At 44.5% G+C, this 13,386-nt stretch overlaps 1 protein-coding gene across 1 annotated transcript in view; it reads left to right on the forward strand.

The window, feature by feature from the left end:
• The first annotated feature begins 2,046 nt into the window (after window positions 1-2,046).
• FRAS1 (Fraser extracellular matrix complex subunit 1) overlaps window positions 2,047-13,386 on the forward strand; it is a 689,426-nt gene continuing 678,086 nt past the window's right edge. Inside the window, 1 exon segment of the mRNA XM_030190549.1 lies at window positions 2,047-2,923. Coding sequence (XP_030046409.1) covers window positions 2,845-2,923 — 79 coding nt within the window. The 5' untranslated portion in view covers window positions 2,047-2,844.

The raw sequence follows: 13,386 nt of genomic DNA on the forward strand, positions 1-13,386 counted from the left end.
ACAGCCAGGTTACTCTGGAGAGAACTACCCTCCGACTGAGGATTCACAGATCTAAGACAGACCAGAGGGGTAGAGGGCAGGCAATTACGTTAGAACAGGTGTACTCTCTACCTACCTTCCTCATTGTGAACACTCGGGATTACATAGCATGGAGACCCAGTGGGGATGGGGAACCCTTTTTAGTGCACCAGGATGGCTCCCCACTTACCTTGTTCCAATTCTTGGCAGTATTGCATAAATGTCTACAGAGGCTGGAACATAATCCAACTAATTTTGGTACCCACTCATTCAGGATAGGTGCGGCCAACAGTATGGCAGCAGAAGGTCTCCCACCGACATCAAGAGGATATGCAGATGGAAGTCGGAGGCATATAAAGTATACGTTAGGCTAGGACTTCCAGACAACCAGGGGGCTCTTTGATTGCTGACATTCAAATGTCTATTGTATGTTTCAGGGGCCGATTTCGGAACGAAAAGCGTGTGGATTGTCAGACACTCTTTTGTCAAATGGGACGCTCGGCGAGCCAAGATCTTATGGCGCCCACCTGGGTTTGGCTTCCAAGGGCATTAGAGTGCATTGGAAGGGAGTTGGAGGAATGAGATGGGCACAGCTGGTCCCATTTCTCTGACATAGATCAGTTGATTTGCCCCCCCCCCCCCCGAGAGCCATGGTCAAGGAGGAAACTACTTGGGAACATGGTCTTGCATTGAATTGGCTAGGTCTGACTTGTCCATCATATTACAACTTTTTCCTCATACCCTGATGATTTGGTCCAATATAATCCCCAGATTGCGTCACAAGCATAGAGATTATGGGGCAGAGCGAGGAAGAAGGTGAACAGGCAAATTGCAACCTGAGTCATGCAAATGGGTGGCCTGCAAATGTCACATACATGGACTGAGGAACTATGCGAGGGGTTCTTTCAGAAGGACAGCGTGCACCTGTCCGACATTGGGAACGACCTATTTAATAATGATGTGCAGAACATACTTGAAGATGTATTCTTAGCACAACTGGCCACAGCTGATGGGTAGTGGGCCTGGGGCATGTAATACTACCCCGGGCTGGTGGCGGGTGTACCCAAGCCTGATGTGAGATAAGCTAGGCAGCTGGGACAGCTGCGCTCAGTGGCGTTCCTAGGGGCGCAGACACCCGGGGCGGATCGCCGATGTGCCCCGCCCCCCCAGGTGCAGTGCCCCCCCCCGGTGAAATAGCCCCCCCAGGTACACGCCGCTGGGGGGGGGGCTGCCGCGCGCCTGTCGGTTCTTCGTTTCCATGCTCCCTCTGCCCCGGAACAGGAAGTAATCTGTTCCGGGGCAGAGGGAGCATGAAAACGAAGAGCCGACAGGCGTGCGGCACCCCCCCCAGCGGCGTGCACCCGGGGCGGACCGCCCCCACCGCCCCCCCTTGGTACGCCACTGGCTGCGCTTAAGGTTGAGCCCCCTTACTGCGCGACAGGGGAGCTCTGGTTTGATACTTTGTGAATTATCAGTCTTGCTAAAGGCGGCGGACTGCGATTGGCATGTTAAGCTTGAAAGTTTCTGGTTGGTTTGGGTATACTCTGTTTAAGCTGAATTTAAATAAAGCTGCAGCCAAGTTATTGGCACTTTGTGAATACACAAGTCCTGTTCTTATTTGTATCATCAATGAAGTTTTAGGCAGGCGTGAGAGGTCTGGGCTGCCCATGTTGTTATAGAGTTAGTAAATGAGCTCGCCTCCTCAGTCCTCACCCTCCACCAGTCCTTGCAGGAGGGGATCAGGTTGCTTTCTCTCCTGCTGTCCACGTGACTCTGCAATCTGTGCCGGAGAGAAGCTCCCTGTGTCCATTTTCACCCTGGGAAAGAAAGGCGGGCTGCATTCTCTCCCCCCCCCCCCCCCCCCCCAACTATACCAGCTCCACTACTGACACTGGGCAATTAGGCTTTGGCTGATTCTTTTTTGTTTGTTCTCGGACCTGCTCCGCTTAAAAGTGTGTGCTTAGTACGGCTCCCCTCCTGCACATACCTTTTGGGAACTGTGCCTGGACCCTCCTCCTCATCGGCTGCACTGAACAGTGAAAGCAGGGCTTGGGCTGATTTGTTGCACTGAGGAAGGCGCTTCCCTTCTCTATTGTTTTTATCCTTGGATCGGGTATTTTATTTTATTTTTTTAATTTAGAGGGGAGTGTTGGAGTGCAGCCAACCCCCCCTGCAGCTGCTGGTAAAGTTACTTGTGTAGGAAGGAGGGAAGTGGCAAACCCCGTACGAGGAACAAGCGAGGAGCTCGGGGGGGGGGGGGGGGGGGGTTACTTACGGCTTCTGAGCTACCTTTTTGTTGTTGTTGCTTTTTGTTTTGATCGAACCCCAGCTGACCCCTCAGTGACCCTGGCAAGAGAAGTTTGAGAGCCTCCCTGAAAGGATCTAAAGCCGCAGCTCTTGCGCTGGTTCTACCAAAAAGCAAGGAGAGTCAACCAGGGACCCGATAACCTGCTGCTACCGGGACCACCGACCAGTACATTTTTTCAAATGAGTGCATTCGCTTTTTTTTTCTTACACTAATACAAAGAAGCTCTGTATTTATTCAGTTACTAGTATAATTCGCTGCTGAAGTTTTGTGAATTCGCATCCGACTTGTTCACTGTATTCTAAGCGAACTGAAGAGAAAAAAATACAGACTGCGTCTAATCTCAGCTACTCTAGATAGGACATTCATTTGGTTTTTTTTTTTTTCGCGGACTTTTTGTTATTCACAGAGTAAAAGCTGGGGTGTTAATTTTGCAGGGAATCGCTATTTTCTGATACTCTGACAGAAGGTCCTTATAATCATTGCACTTGTTAACATATTATTTTAGCTTCCCTACGGCTATGGATTATTATCTAAAACTGGCACTTACTGTGTCTGTCATGTGTACAGGATTTGCAGCCCTGCCTCAGCAGTCGGAAGGTTAGTAAATGATCATTGCATTATTGATGCTCTCATAAAATTATATTTCTTTTAGTTGAAAAATATATTTTCCCTTCCTATGTATCCCCCCCCCCTTTCCTTTTGCGATCGCCCCGGCCTGCTGATAATTTCTCAGAACTATGAACTTACAAAACATTTCTTGCAATATATTTTTAATATAATAAATGCTTTGAAATAACGATAATTATTTATGCTCAAGCTCCCCCCCCCCCCCTCACCTTTGGAGGAGGTGTAGTTGTCAATCCCTGTCTCCAGGGCAGTTGCAGGTAAAACTTGGTTCCCGTGGCCCTAAAATCCACGTTTTACCCGAACCCGTGCAAGGGTAACGGAACCTTTGTAATGTCCCACCCGCACTAGTCTGGCCGCTCCCCCACCCCAATTTCAAACGTCATTTACTCAGGTAAACGGGCTAATGAATTGCCCACCCTTCCTTTAGGGAAAAGGATGCATTGATGGTTATTTGAATTTCTGTAGCTATCAAGGTCTGTTTTTGCTGCAGCCTGCTCTTTGCTGCCGCCCCAGGTAGTCGCCTAATCTTGCCTATAGTTGGGCCGACTCTGCCCCTCTCTGTCTATAAAAGTCGAAAGAAGAATGTCATTATTTGCACCGCTTTCCTCCTGTAACATCCTTGCAATCATCCTTTGAAGGCGGGGCAGCTTGAGCAAACCTTGGTGTACTGTGACAGTCAGCAGGGTTGGTTGAAAATGTTGGAGCGATTGATTTCATTCATTCTCATGCGCCGTCCCCGGTCTTTGATTTATCTTTATGTTGTTTTTAATTTGCTTTGCATCAATGCAGGTAGAAGAAAGTTCACTTGTTATATAACTACGAGATTTTTCCTTGTCAAGGATTCCCTGCAAGTTTTGGGAAGCTGCTTTATGTCCTCAGAAAGTGACTAGCTTTATAAATGTATGTAAGAGTATACACATTTCTTTCCTTCCCCTTCTCCCATTCCTGTTTTCATTCCTGGGAACTGAACTTCAGCAAAGTTCACTTTATTGTAAAGAAGAACCAGTAACAGCTGCTTGGAATGGTGGTGACAGTCTACAACCCCTGTCTCTAGGGTAGGATGGCAAATGGTCGCTATGGCTATTTCAGTTTTGCCACCTGTTGTGCCCTGCAGGAGGCAGTCAGTCAGAAAACTCCACTTCCCTCCTTTTCAGATACCACGAGACCTTGCCAGTTTAATTAAAGCAATGATTTATTTATTTTATTTATTTATTGCATTTGTATCCCCACATTTTCCCACCTCTTTGCAGGCTCAATGTGGCTTACAATATTCATCATTAATGGTGGAATTATATTATAACATAGACATTTGGTATTACAAAAAGATCTTGGGTTATAACAAATAGATATTGTAAGACAGTTCTGAATATATGTGGAGGAGTTGTCAGTGGTGTAGCAAGGGGTGGGCGGGAGGGGCGGTCCGCCCCGGGTGTCAGCTCGGGGGGGGGGGTGCTCCCTGCCAGCTCCTCCCCTCGGCGCATCGACACCCACCCCCAGCTCCCCCTACCTTCAAAAAAATATTGGAATCCGAAGCGAGGCACAGCGCCTCGCGCCTGCACGTAAAAGAAATGTGCAGCATCTCATCGGGCCTTCTCTCGCTCTGTCTGTCCCGCCCTTGCGGAAATAGGAAGTTGCGTTGGGAGGGCGGGACAGACAGCGAGGGAAGGCCCGATGAGACGCTGCACATTTCTTTTACATGCAGGCGCGAGGATTCCGATATTTTTTTAAAGGTAGGGAGCTGGTTGGACGGAAGAGGGTGGGCACTGGGTGGGGGGGGGTGTGTCATCGTGCTGCACCTGGGGGGGGGTGCAACGGCGAACCGCCCCGCCCCGGGTGGCAGCCCCCCGCGCTATGCCACTGGGAGTTGTGTATGTTCACATTTTTTGATCTTTGTGGTATGCTTTATTGAAGAGGTGTGTCTTCAGTAGTTTGCGGAAGTTAGTTGGTTCGTAGATTGTTTTTAAGTTAGATAGAGTTGATATAGAGAATGATAGCATTCACGGTCACTTTACTACTACTACTACAAATCATTTCTATAGCGCTACCAGTCGTACGCAGCGCTTCACATAGTACTTTGGAACTTTTTTTCGCTAAAAAAAAAAAAGTACAGGTATTCTCTGTGACTTTCTGTGTACACAATTCCTCTCAAATTCAACTTATAGCAACCAGACTTTCAGAGAAGGTATCTAAAAAAGGTAGAACTCCAAATTAGTTTTCCCCCAGAAAATGTGTGGGCCTAGCCTCAAATTTAAAATAACGAACAGAGTGTAGGGAGAAAACGACATCCATACAAATAGCCTAGCAGGTTTCTTGTTCCATGGTCAGATCTGAAACCCTGGGCTGTTGCCTGCATAACTGTGGCTAAGCCTGGCTCACTCTCCCTTCATACTTCATCAACTTGCATCCCCAGTATTACAATAGCAAAGACAGGAGCACAGATTGTAAACAAACGGTTCCCCAGAAATATTCTTAAACTCAGTCAGCTCAATTTTAAAAAGGATTATAACCAATAGAAGGTAATTCCATAACTGGGCACTTAATTGGCACATATGCTATAAAGAAAAGTAGACACCTAAATTTCTTTAAAGAATAGTAGCATAACAGGTGAGATATATGCATAGTAACATAGTAACATAGTAGATGACGGCAGAAAAAGACCTGCATGGTCCATCTAGTCTGCCCAAGATAAACTCATATCTTGAATTTGTACCTGTCTTTTTCAGGGCACAGAACGTATAAGTCTGCCCAGCAGTATTTCCCGCCTCCCAACCACCAGTCCCTTCTCCCATCACCGGCTCTGGTACAGACCGTATAAGTCTGCCCTCCCCTATCCTAGCCTCCCAACCACCAACCCCTCTTCCCCCCACCTGCTCCGCCACCCAATTTCAGCTAGCATAAGTGGGTGGTTACATTCTGGAGATACACATGTAACCCAGTTGCCTAGCTAGACCTTCATTTTTTGGGAGAGGGCTGAGCCCAAAGTAGGGAGGAGCCACAAAATTTTGCCCTTCCCACGCTCCATCCTCACCTTGCTCTCTGTACCCCCCTATTACCCCCAAATACCTGATCTGGCGGAGATCCTCAAGCCTTACCAGCTAACAAGGTCATCCACTGGCATCGCTTTCCATGGCTGCTGCCATTTCACCCCCCCCCACATGCTCAGTTTTTGCACATGTGAAAACTGAGCATGCATGAGGTGGGTGCCCCCCATGACCCCCTCCATGCATTCTCAGTTTGGTGAAAACTGAGCATGCTTGGGAGAGGGGCGGCATGGCAGTGGCCATGAAAAGTCCTGCCTACTGCCAGGGACAGGCTGCTGGTGGAGGACCTCTTTGGCTGGGGGCTTGCAGATCTCCACCAGCTGTAGCAGCAAGTGGCACCGCAATTCTTTTTTTTTGGGGGGGGGGGGGCTGAACCCGTGAGGCCCCCTTGTGGCTATGCCACTGATGCAACTTCTGTAAGTTGTGTGTGTGTGCCCCGCCCGCATTCTGCCCATACTCCATGTGTTACCAGAGATTTGTGTATACATACTGAATAGTGTGTAGATGTATGTTCGCAACTTATGTTTGACTTATTCTTGCTGTATATCGCCACGACTGAATTGTTTCAAAAAGGAGGTAAATAAATCCTAATAAATAAATTAATATACATGTGTATGTGTATACAGGTATGTATATTTGATAGTATCCTATATGTTTACACACATAACTGGCACGTATAAATGTCGGTGTCTGCGTTACAGAATTAGCCTATACTGGCTGCCTGGTATCTGAGTATGTAATTGACTGGCCCCATATGCGTACAAAATTGGGCTGGGACAGAGACAGGGTAAGATTAAAAATGATCTGGATAGAGGTAATTTCCATCTGCTATCCAGATAACTTCAAATAACCAAAAAACAAAGTCACACTCTACTTCAATATAAGAACATAAGACTAGCCATACTGGGTCAAACCAATGGTCCATCTAGCCCAGTATTCTGTTTCCAACAGTGGCCGAGCCAGGTCACAAGTATCTGGCAGAAACCCAAATAGTAACAACATTCCATGCTACCAATCCCAGGGCAAGCAGTGGCTTATCCCAATAACAGACTGTGGACTTTTCCTCCAGGAACTTGTCCAAACCTTATTTAAACCCAGATACACTAACCCCTGTTACCACATCCTCTGGCAGTGAGTTCCAGAGCTTAACTATTTGTTAAGTGAACAAATATTTCCTCCTATTTGTTTTAAAAGTATTTCCGTGTAACTTCACTGAGTGGCCCCTAGTCTTTGTATGTCTCGCCAAACTAATATGAAATGTGCTCTATAAACATAGAAGGGAAGACCATCAGTATAAAGGGATGCAAATAAATCATATGCATGTATCACACAAGAGCCATGTATTGAAAATGTCATTCAATGATGACTACTCAATTTTTGCTCAAACATGCGTCATTGGTCATTGCCTCTATGAATCTTTAGCATATATCTAATCATGTGAAATTATAGGGGTAGATTCAATAAGAACTGCACTTAGCTAGTATTCCATAAATGGGGATCAGCACAGAGCTCCCTTTACAGGATACTAGTGTGGTGCACTTCTGGTGCCTAACTTTGGGCGTGAGCACTTACGTCTATCAAAAGCTGGTGCAAATGCTTGCGTCCAACTGGTGGCAGTTAGGCATGCAAATATCAGTATGCTATAACATCATGCCCAACGTGGGAATGCCCCTGACCCGCCCATGCCCCTACCATGACCACATCCCCTTTTGAGTTGTGCACTGTGAAATGTCTATTATGCCCCAGCAGGTGACGATAGGTAGGGGGACATAACCCATTCACCTCTGCATTGATCTGTTGGGCCTAAAGGAAAGAAAATTATCAGGTAAGAGCTAATTTTTCCTTAGGCACACACGTTATAGAATAGAGGGTAGGGCAGATCTGTGTGTAACTCCTAATTACTGCCAATGAAGTGCTTGTTAATTGCAGTAATTGGTCATTAGTTCTTAATTGATTAATTAGTTTACATGTTGATCCAGGATCTGTGCCCAAATTTATTTATTTATTTGTAGCATTTGTATCCCACATTTTTCCACCAATTTGCAGGCTCAATGTGGCTTACATTTGCCGTAATGGCGGTTGCCATTTCCGGGTAACATAAATTTGGACAACCTATACAGAATTTGGGGGATATTGTCCAGAAATAAGTGTTTTATCGTTTCATACCTTCTCTATGTACTAACTACAATGTTACCGTAACGTAGGCATTTCGTTTACTTTAGATCAACATAGGATATCTGGATCATGGATAAATATCGCTGCTATCTGAATAGTAGTTCCCAGTCAGTGATGAATGTGAATCTTCAGTGATATTGACTATAAGGTGCTGGAAATGTGTATTTAACACATGCTGTGGCTGGTGTTTAAAAAAAAAATAGGCTGTCTGCCAGCCCTGAAAATTCCCACATTAAATTTTAGAAATACCTGACCAAATGGAGTAGTGGAGCCCCCTCTGTATGTGCCACAAAATTGACCAGTTTGAGAAAATCTTGTTTCACTGAATAAAATTTATTTTTGGTTCCCTTGCCCCCCCCTGAAATTTCCACCTGTCCACTTTACTTCTGTCCCATCAGTTCTGTTCCAAACTTGGCAGAGACGTGCAATTATTTGCTTGGAAACAAGCCAGAGAGAAAATCGAAACTTTCTGGAAAGACTTTGTAAATGCAGTTTTGCTGCAGAAGAACAGGAAAGTGATGGTGGTTGGGGGAGGGGGGGGGGAGTTACATTGTGGAGTTTTTGTGCAAGCATTTCTTCTCAGTTTGACCACAGAATATGACATTTTCTCTTACTCCTTAACCTTTTCTGCTTGTTGACTGAGGGGGAGATGGGGAGAAGAGCAGGCACCAGACTGACAGGTGCCCCGAAGTCAGGATTAATTACCTTTTCCTCTCTCAAGGGAGCCCCAGACCCACCTCCAATCAAGCGGAAGTAGTTAAATATCACCCAGAGACAGCCTGAGTTGTATTTCCTAAAAGTCATAAGGACACAGCTTGTCAATGTGGAGCTGTGTCCTACCCTGGGGCTCTGGGGAGGGTGCTGCAGTGTGTGCTTTGAAAGAATGTGTGTGCCGCATGCAGCCCTTTGAGAGGTGTGTTTGATACAGAAACAAAACCAAAAGCCCCTGAGTCTTCAGGTATACATAAACAAAGGTCTTACTTTTCACACAACAGAGGTGGTTCATATGTTTTACAAAGGGCAGACTGGCAGAAATAGGCTTGCCTTGTTAATAACTTGGCTGGCAGTCTCTTTCCACCCCCATTCTCCTGTAAAAGTTCACTATGCTCTCCTGGAAGAGATGTGACCTACTTGCAGAATTGCATATTCAGAAAGCAAAGTGCAGGAACATTCAGCTTTTCCCCTAATTTCTGTGGTTTCACCTTATAGAAGAGGAAAATACCAAGGGGAAGAGCACTTGGGAATGGATATGAGCTTGTGTACCTAGAACAGGAATTACTGAAGTCCTGAATGGCACCTGCGCATATGTTATGATGGGTTGCACAAGGAGAATTTATGCCTCTGTAACAGGTACTTTTTTAAATCTGGGGGCAGAGGTGTTGCTAGAAAGTTAGAACGTCTGGGGCAGGGGTCTGGGTAGAGTAGATCCTCCTGCCTTCCCTCCAGATTTGGAAAAAGAATAGAAAAATCATGATTGCTTCTTTCAAGTACAATCCTGATAAAACTGCACTAGCCGTCATCCTGCTATTTTATTCCCTTCTGAAGAATGTCTGCAAGATATCTTAAGTAAGTCACTTAACCTCTGGAGTGGCCTCGTGGTTAGGGTGGTGGACTTTGGTCCTGAGTTCAATTCCCACTTCAGGCACAGGCAGCTCCTTGTGACTCTGGGCAAGTCACTTTGCCCCAGGTACAAATAAGTACCTGTATACAATATGTAAGCCACATTGAGCCTGCCATGAGTGAGAAAGCGCAGGGTACAAATATAACAAAAAAAAATTGCTTCAGATTCAAACATGAGACTGTAAGCTCTCTGGATATAGGAAAATACCTACTGTACCTTAGTGTAGCTCACCTTGAGTTACTAAGAAAGATGTGACCTAAATCCAAATACAGAAATTTTGGAAAAAGACAAAGATGATAATTTGCCAGAAAAAATTTCTCCAACACAAATTCAAATTTTTTTTCTAAATTAACAAGAAAAGCATAACCAGTTTATGTATGAAAATTAAATTAGCTACGAAGACCCTACAAGAAGACATTTAAAAACCTTATTGGGACAATTCTAGAAGTGGGTACCTTTATTAAAGTGCCCTAAGGCCGCGCAGTAGGAGTGTATTCTATAATGGACTCTGGTTGTACAATGTAACCTGGTATCGATGTATCTAACATTTAGGCATTCACAGTTACATTATGCATAGAGTTAGCAAAAATGCAGGTACCTAAATGCAGGAGGGATAAGCATAAATTACAGCAGTGGCATATTTATACAAGGTGCAAGTGTTGCGTATGCACCTCCTATCACCCCCCCCCCCCCGCCCATGCCTTGAAATCATCTCTACTCCAGTCTTTGCCTGGGCAGTGGCAGCGGCATTCATAGACTGCCTGTAGCCTTCACCAGGACTTCCTCTCTGAAATGTCCCGCCCCTTCTGACACAACTTCCTATTTTGTGAAGGGCGGGATGGTTCAGAGAGAAGGTCCCAGTGCATGCTGCAGGCAGCCTATGAGTGCCGCTGCCACTGCCCAGGTGAAGACTGAAGTGAAGATGATTTTAAGGTACTGGGGGGAGGGGGGCATGGGAGACGTACACCCTGTTAAAAATTCCTGGCTACACAACTATCTTACAGTATTCTTTAAGTTACACACATGTCCATGTCCTGCCCATGCTGCACTCGTATGTACACCCCTTGCATTTATGTGCTGTATAAACTAGGCAACCTGCTGACACCTTCGTGGGTGTGTACACTTGTATGCATAAGTGCTAATATTCTGGACATTTACATGTGCAACGGGTGTGTAAATGTGGACGTCTAGATTATAGAATTGCACTTTATGGGGTACATTTTCAAAAGGTCATGTAAATTTAGGTGCCAAAAATTTGGGTACTAAGTGCCAACTCAGTTATTGCCTGCATAAGTTGGCATTAACATGCCCAGCTAATCATGAGCACTTGATGCCGTGTTAATGCTTCGTGTAAATGCTTGTGCCAAAATGTTGGCAATTGTGCATGTAAGTGATAGTATTGTATAATTTAAACGCACAACTGCAAAACCTGTCCCTGACCCGTCCATGTGCACGCCCCCCTTTCGGTAGCGCACTATACGGCATTTAGGTGCTATTGGGCCTAATTCAAGAAATGGTACCCAAAAATAGACGCTGGGACAAATCAGCACTATACTATAAAGGACGAGGAATTAAGCCAATGGAAACCTGGTGTAAATTCTGGCATGCAAGTTGGGCATGCAACCTTGGAATTCTGTAACACTGTACGCATCTATTGAGAACACCCCTGACCTGCCCATGCCCCTCCCATGGCCACACCCCATTTTAGGTTGCATGGTATGAGATTTGGGTGTCCAGGATTATAGAATAATGCACAGCCAGATGCGCTCATAACCCCTAATGCCAATTAACATCAATAAGTTGTTAGCGCTCAATTACTGATGTTAATTGGAACATTATGCAATTAGGTTGTGTGCACATCCCAGGATTGTGTGCAAATTTGAGTGTCCAAGCTTGAGCAACCTTTATAAAATCTGGGGGGTATGTTTGTAGAGTAGCACCTAAGCGCAGTTACATGCATAATTGTAAATTAGTGCCAATTAATGCTATTTTACACAAATGAAGGCTTATTAATGATAATTAAAGCCAATTAGAACCTAATTTAGCAATTAAGTTAGGCATGCAGTTGGCAATATTCTATAACTTGCACGTGCAATTTTGCATGCTATTTGCAAAATTGTATATACAAGTTTATAGAATTAAGAGGTATATGCACTTTATATTACATCAGCTCCAATGGGCTAACATAAAACCCTGCAAAAATATATATTCAGGAGGTAATTCTATAAAGAAGACACCAACATTTTGGCACCACGAATGCACATAGTCCAGAATACTGGTATATACTGAGTGGAGTGGAATGGGTAGACGTGGATCGCTTGTATATTCTTTCCAAAAATACTAGGAATGAAACTACTAAGTAGTAAATTTAAAACAAACTGGAGAAAATATTTCTTCACTCAACATATAATTAAACTCTTGAATTTGTTGCAAGAGAATGTGGTAAAAGCAGTTAGCTTAGCAGGGTTTAAAAAAGGTTTGGATAATTTCCTAAAAGAAAAATCCATAAGCCATTATTAAAATGGGAACACCAACTGCTTATTTCTAGGATAAGCAGCATAAATATATTGTACTGTTTTGGGATCTTGCCAGGTACTTGTGACCTGGATTGGCCACTGTTGGAAACAGGATACTGGGCTTGATGGACCTTTGGTCTGTCCCAGTATGGTAACACTTATGTTCTTATGTGTACGTATCCATGTATGTGCATAAATGCCAATGTTCCAGGTACACACACTTCTACAAATTACGTCTAAATTTGATGATGCTTAGTTTGAAGGTGGGCGTACATATGAGCAAAGTTGGAGCAGAGCTTGGGCGGGTCACACAGTCCATAAATCATAGAATACTATACTTTTTGTATGTTTTTTAAAGCAATCTAGGTGTGAGCATTTAAACCCAAGTGGGGTGCGTTTGTGCACGTTCTGTTAAGGGAAATGCATCTACACTGCAGTGCCTAAATCAGCTTCTACTTACCCTCTTAAACTAGACATTCAGTTATAAAATTACCCATTGTGCTTAGCTTAGTGCATCTTATTGTACTGGTTTCTAATTTAGCTCAGAATGGAAATGCTTCTTTTCCTGAACTTGTTTCCTCTAGCATGCTTTCCCCCCCCCTTGCTTAAGAAAGGTGTATTAACCATGCATTTTGTGTTATTTCTGAATTTCATATGATAACAGTGATCATAATATGATCGGTTTTGATATTGGCATTGAAGGAAGTGAAACTAGGAAATCAAGTACGCTAGCGTTTAACTATAGAAAAGGTGATTACGACAAAATGAGAAAAATGGTGAAAAAAAGACTGAAAGGAGCAGCTCGCAGAGTAAAAAACTTGCATCAGGCGTGGATGCTGTTTAAAAACACCATCCTGGAGGTTCAGGACAAATATATTCCACGTATTAGAAAAAAGGGAAAAAAGACTAAACGTCAGCCGGCGTGGCTAAACAGTAAGATAAAGGAAATCATTAGAGCCAAAAAACAATCCTTCAGAAAGTGGAGAAGAGAACCAACTGAAAGTAACAGGATAGATCATAAGGAATGCCAAGCCAAATGCAAAGCGGAGATAAGGAGGGCAAAAAAGGACTTTGAGAAGA

Source organism: Microcaecilia unicolor, chromosome 2 (assembly GCF_901765095.1).
Source record: "Microcaecilia unicolor chromosome 2, aMicUni1.1, whole genome shotgun sequence".
NCBI classification, from domain to species: Eukaryota; Metazoa; Chordata; class Amphibia; order Gymnophiona; family Siphonopidae; genus Microcaecilia; species Microcaecilia unicolor.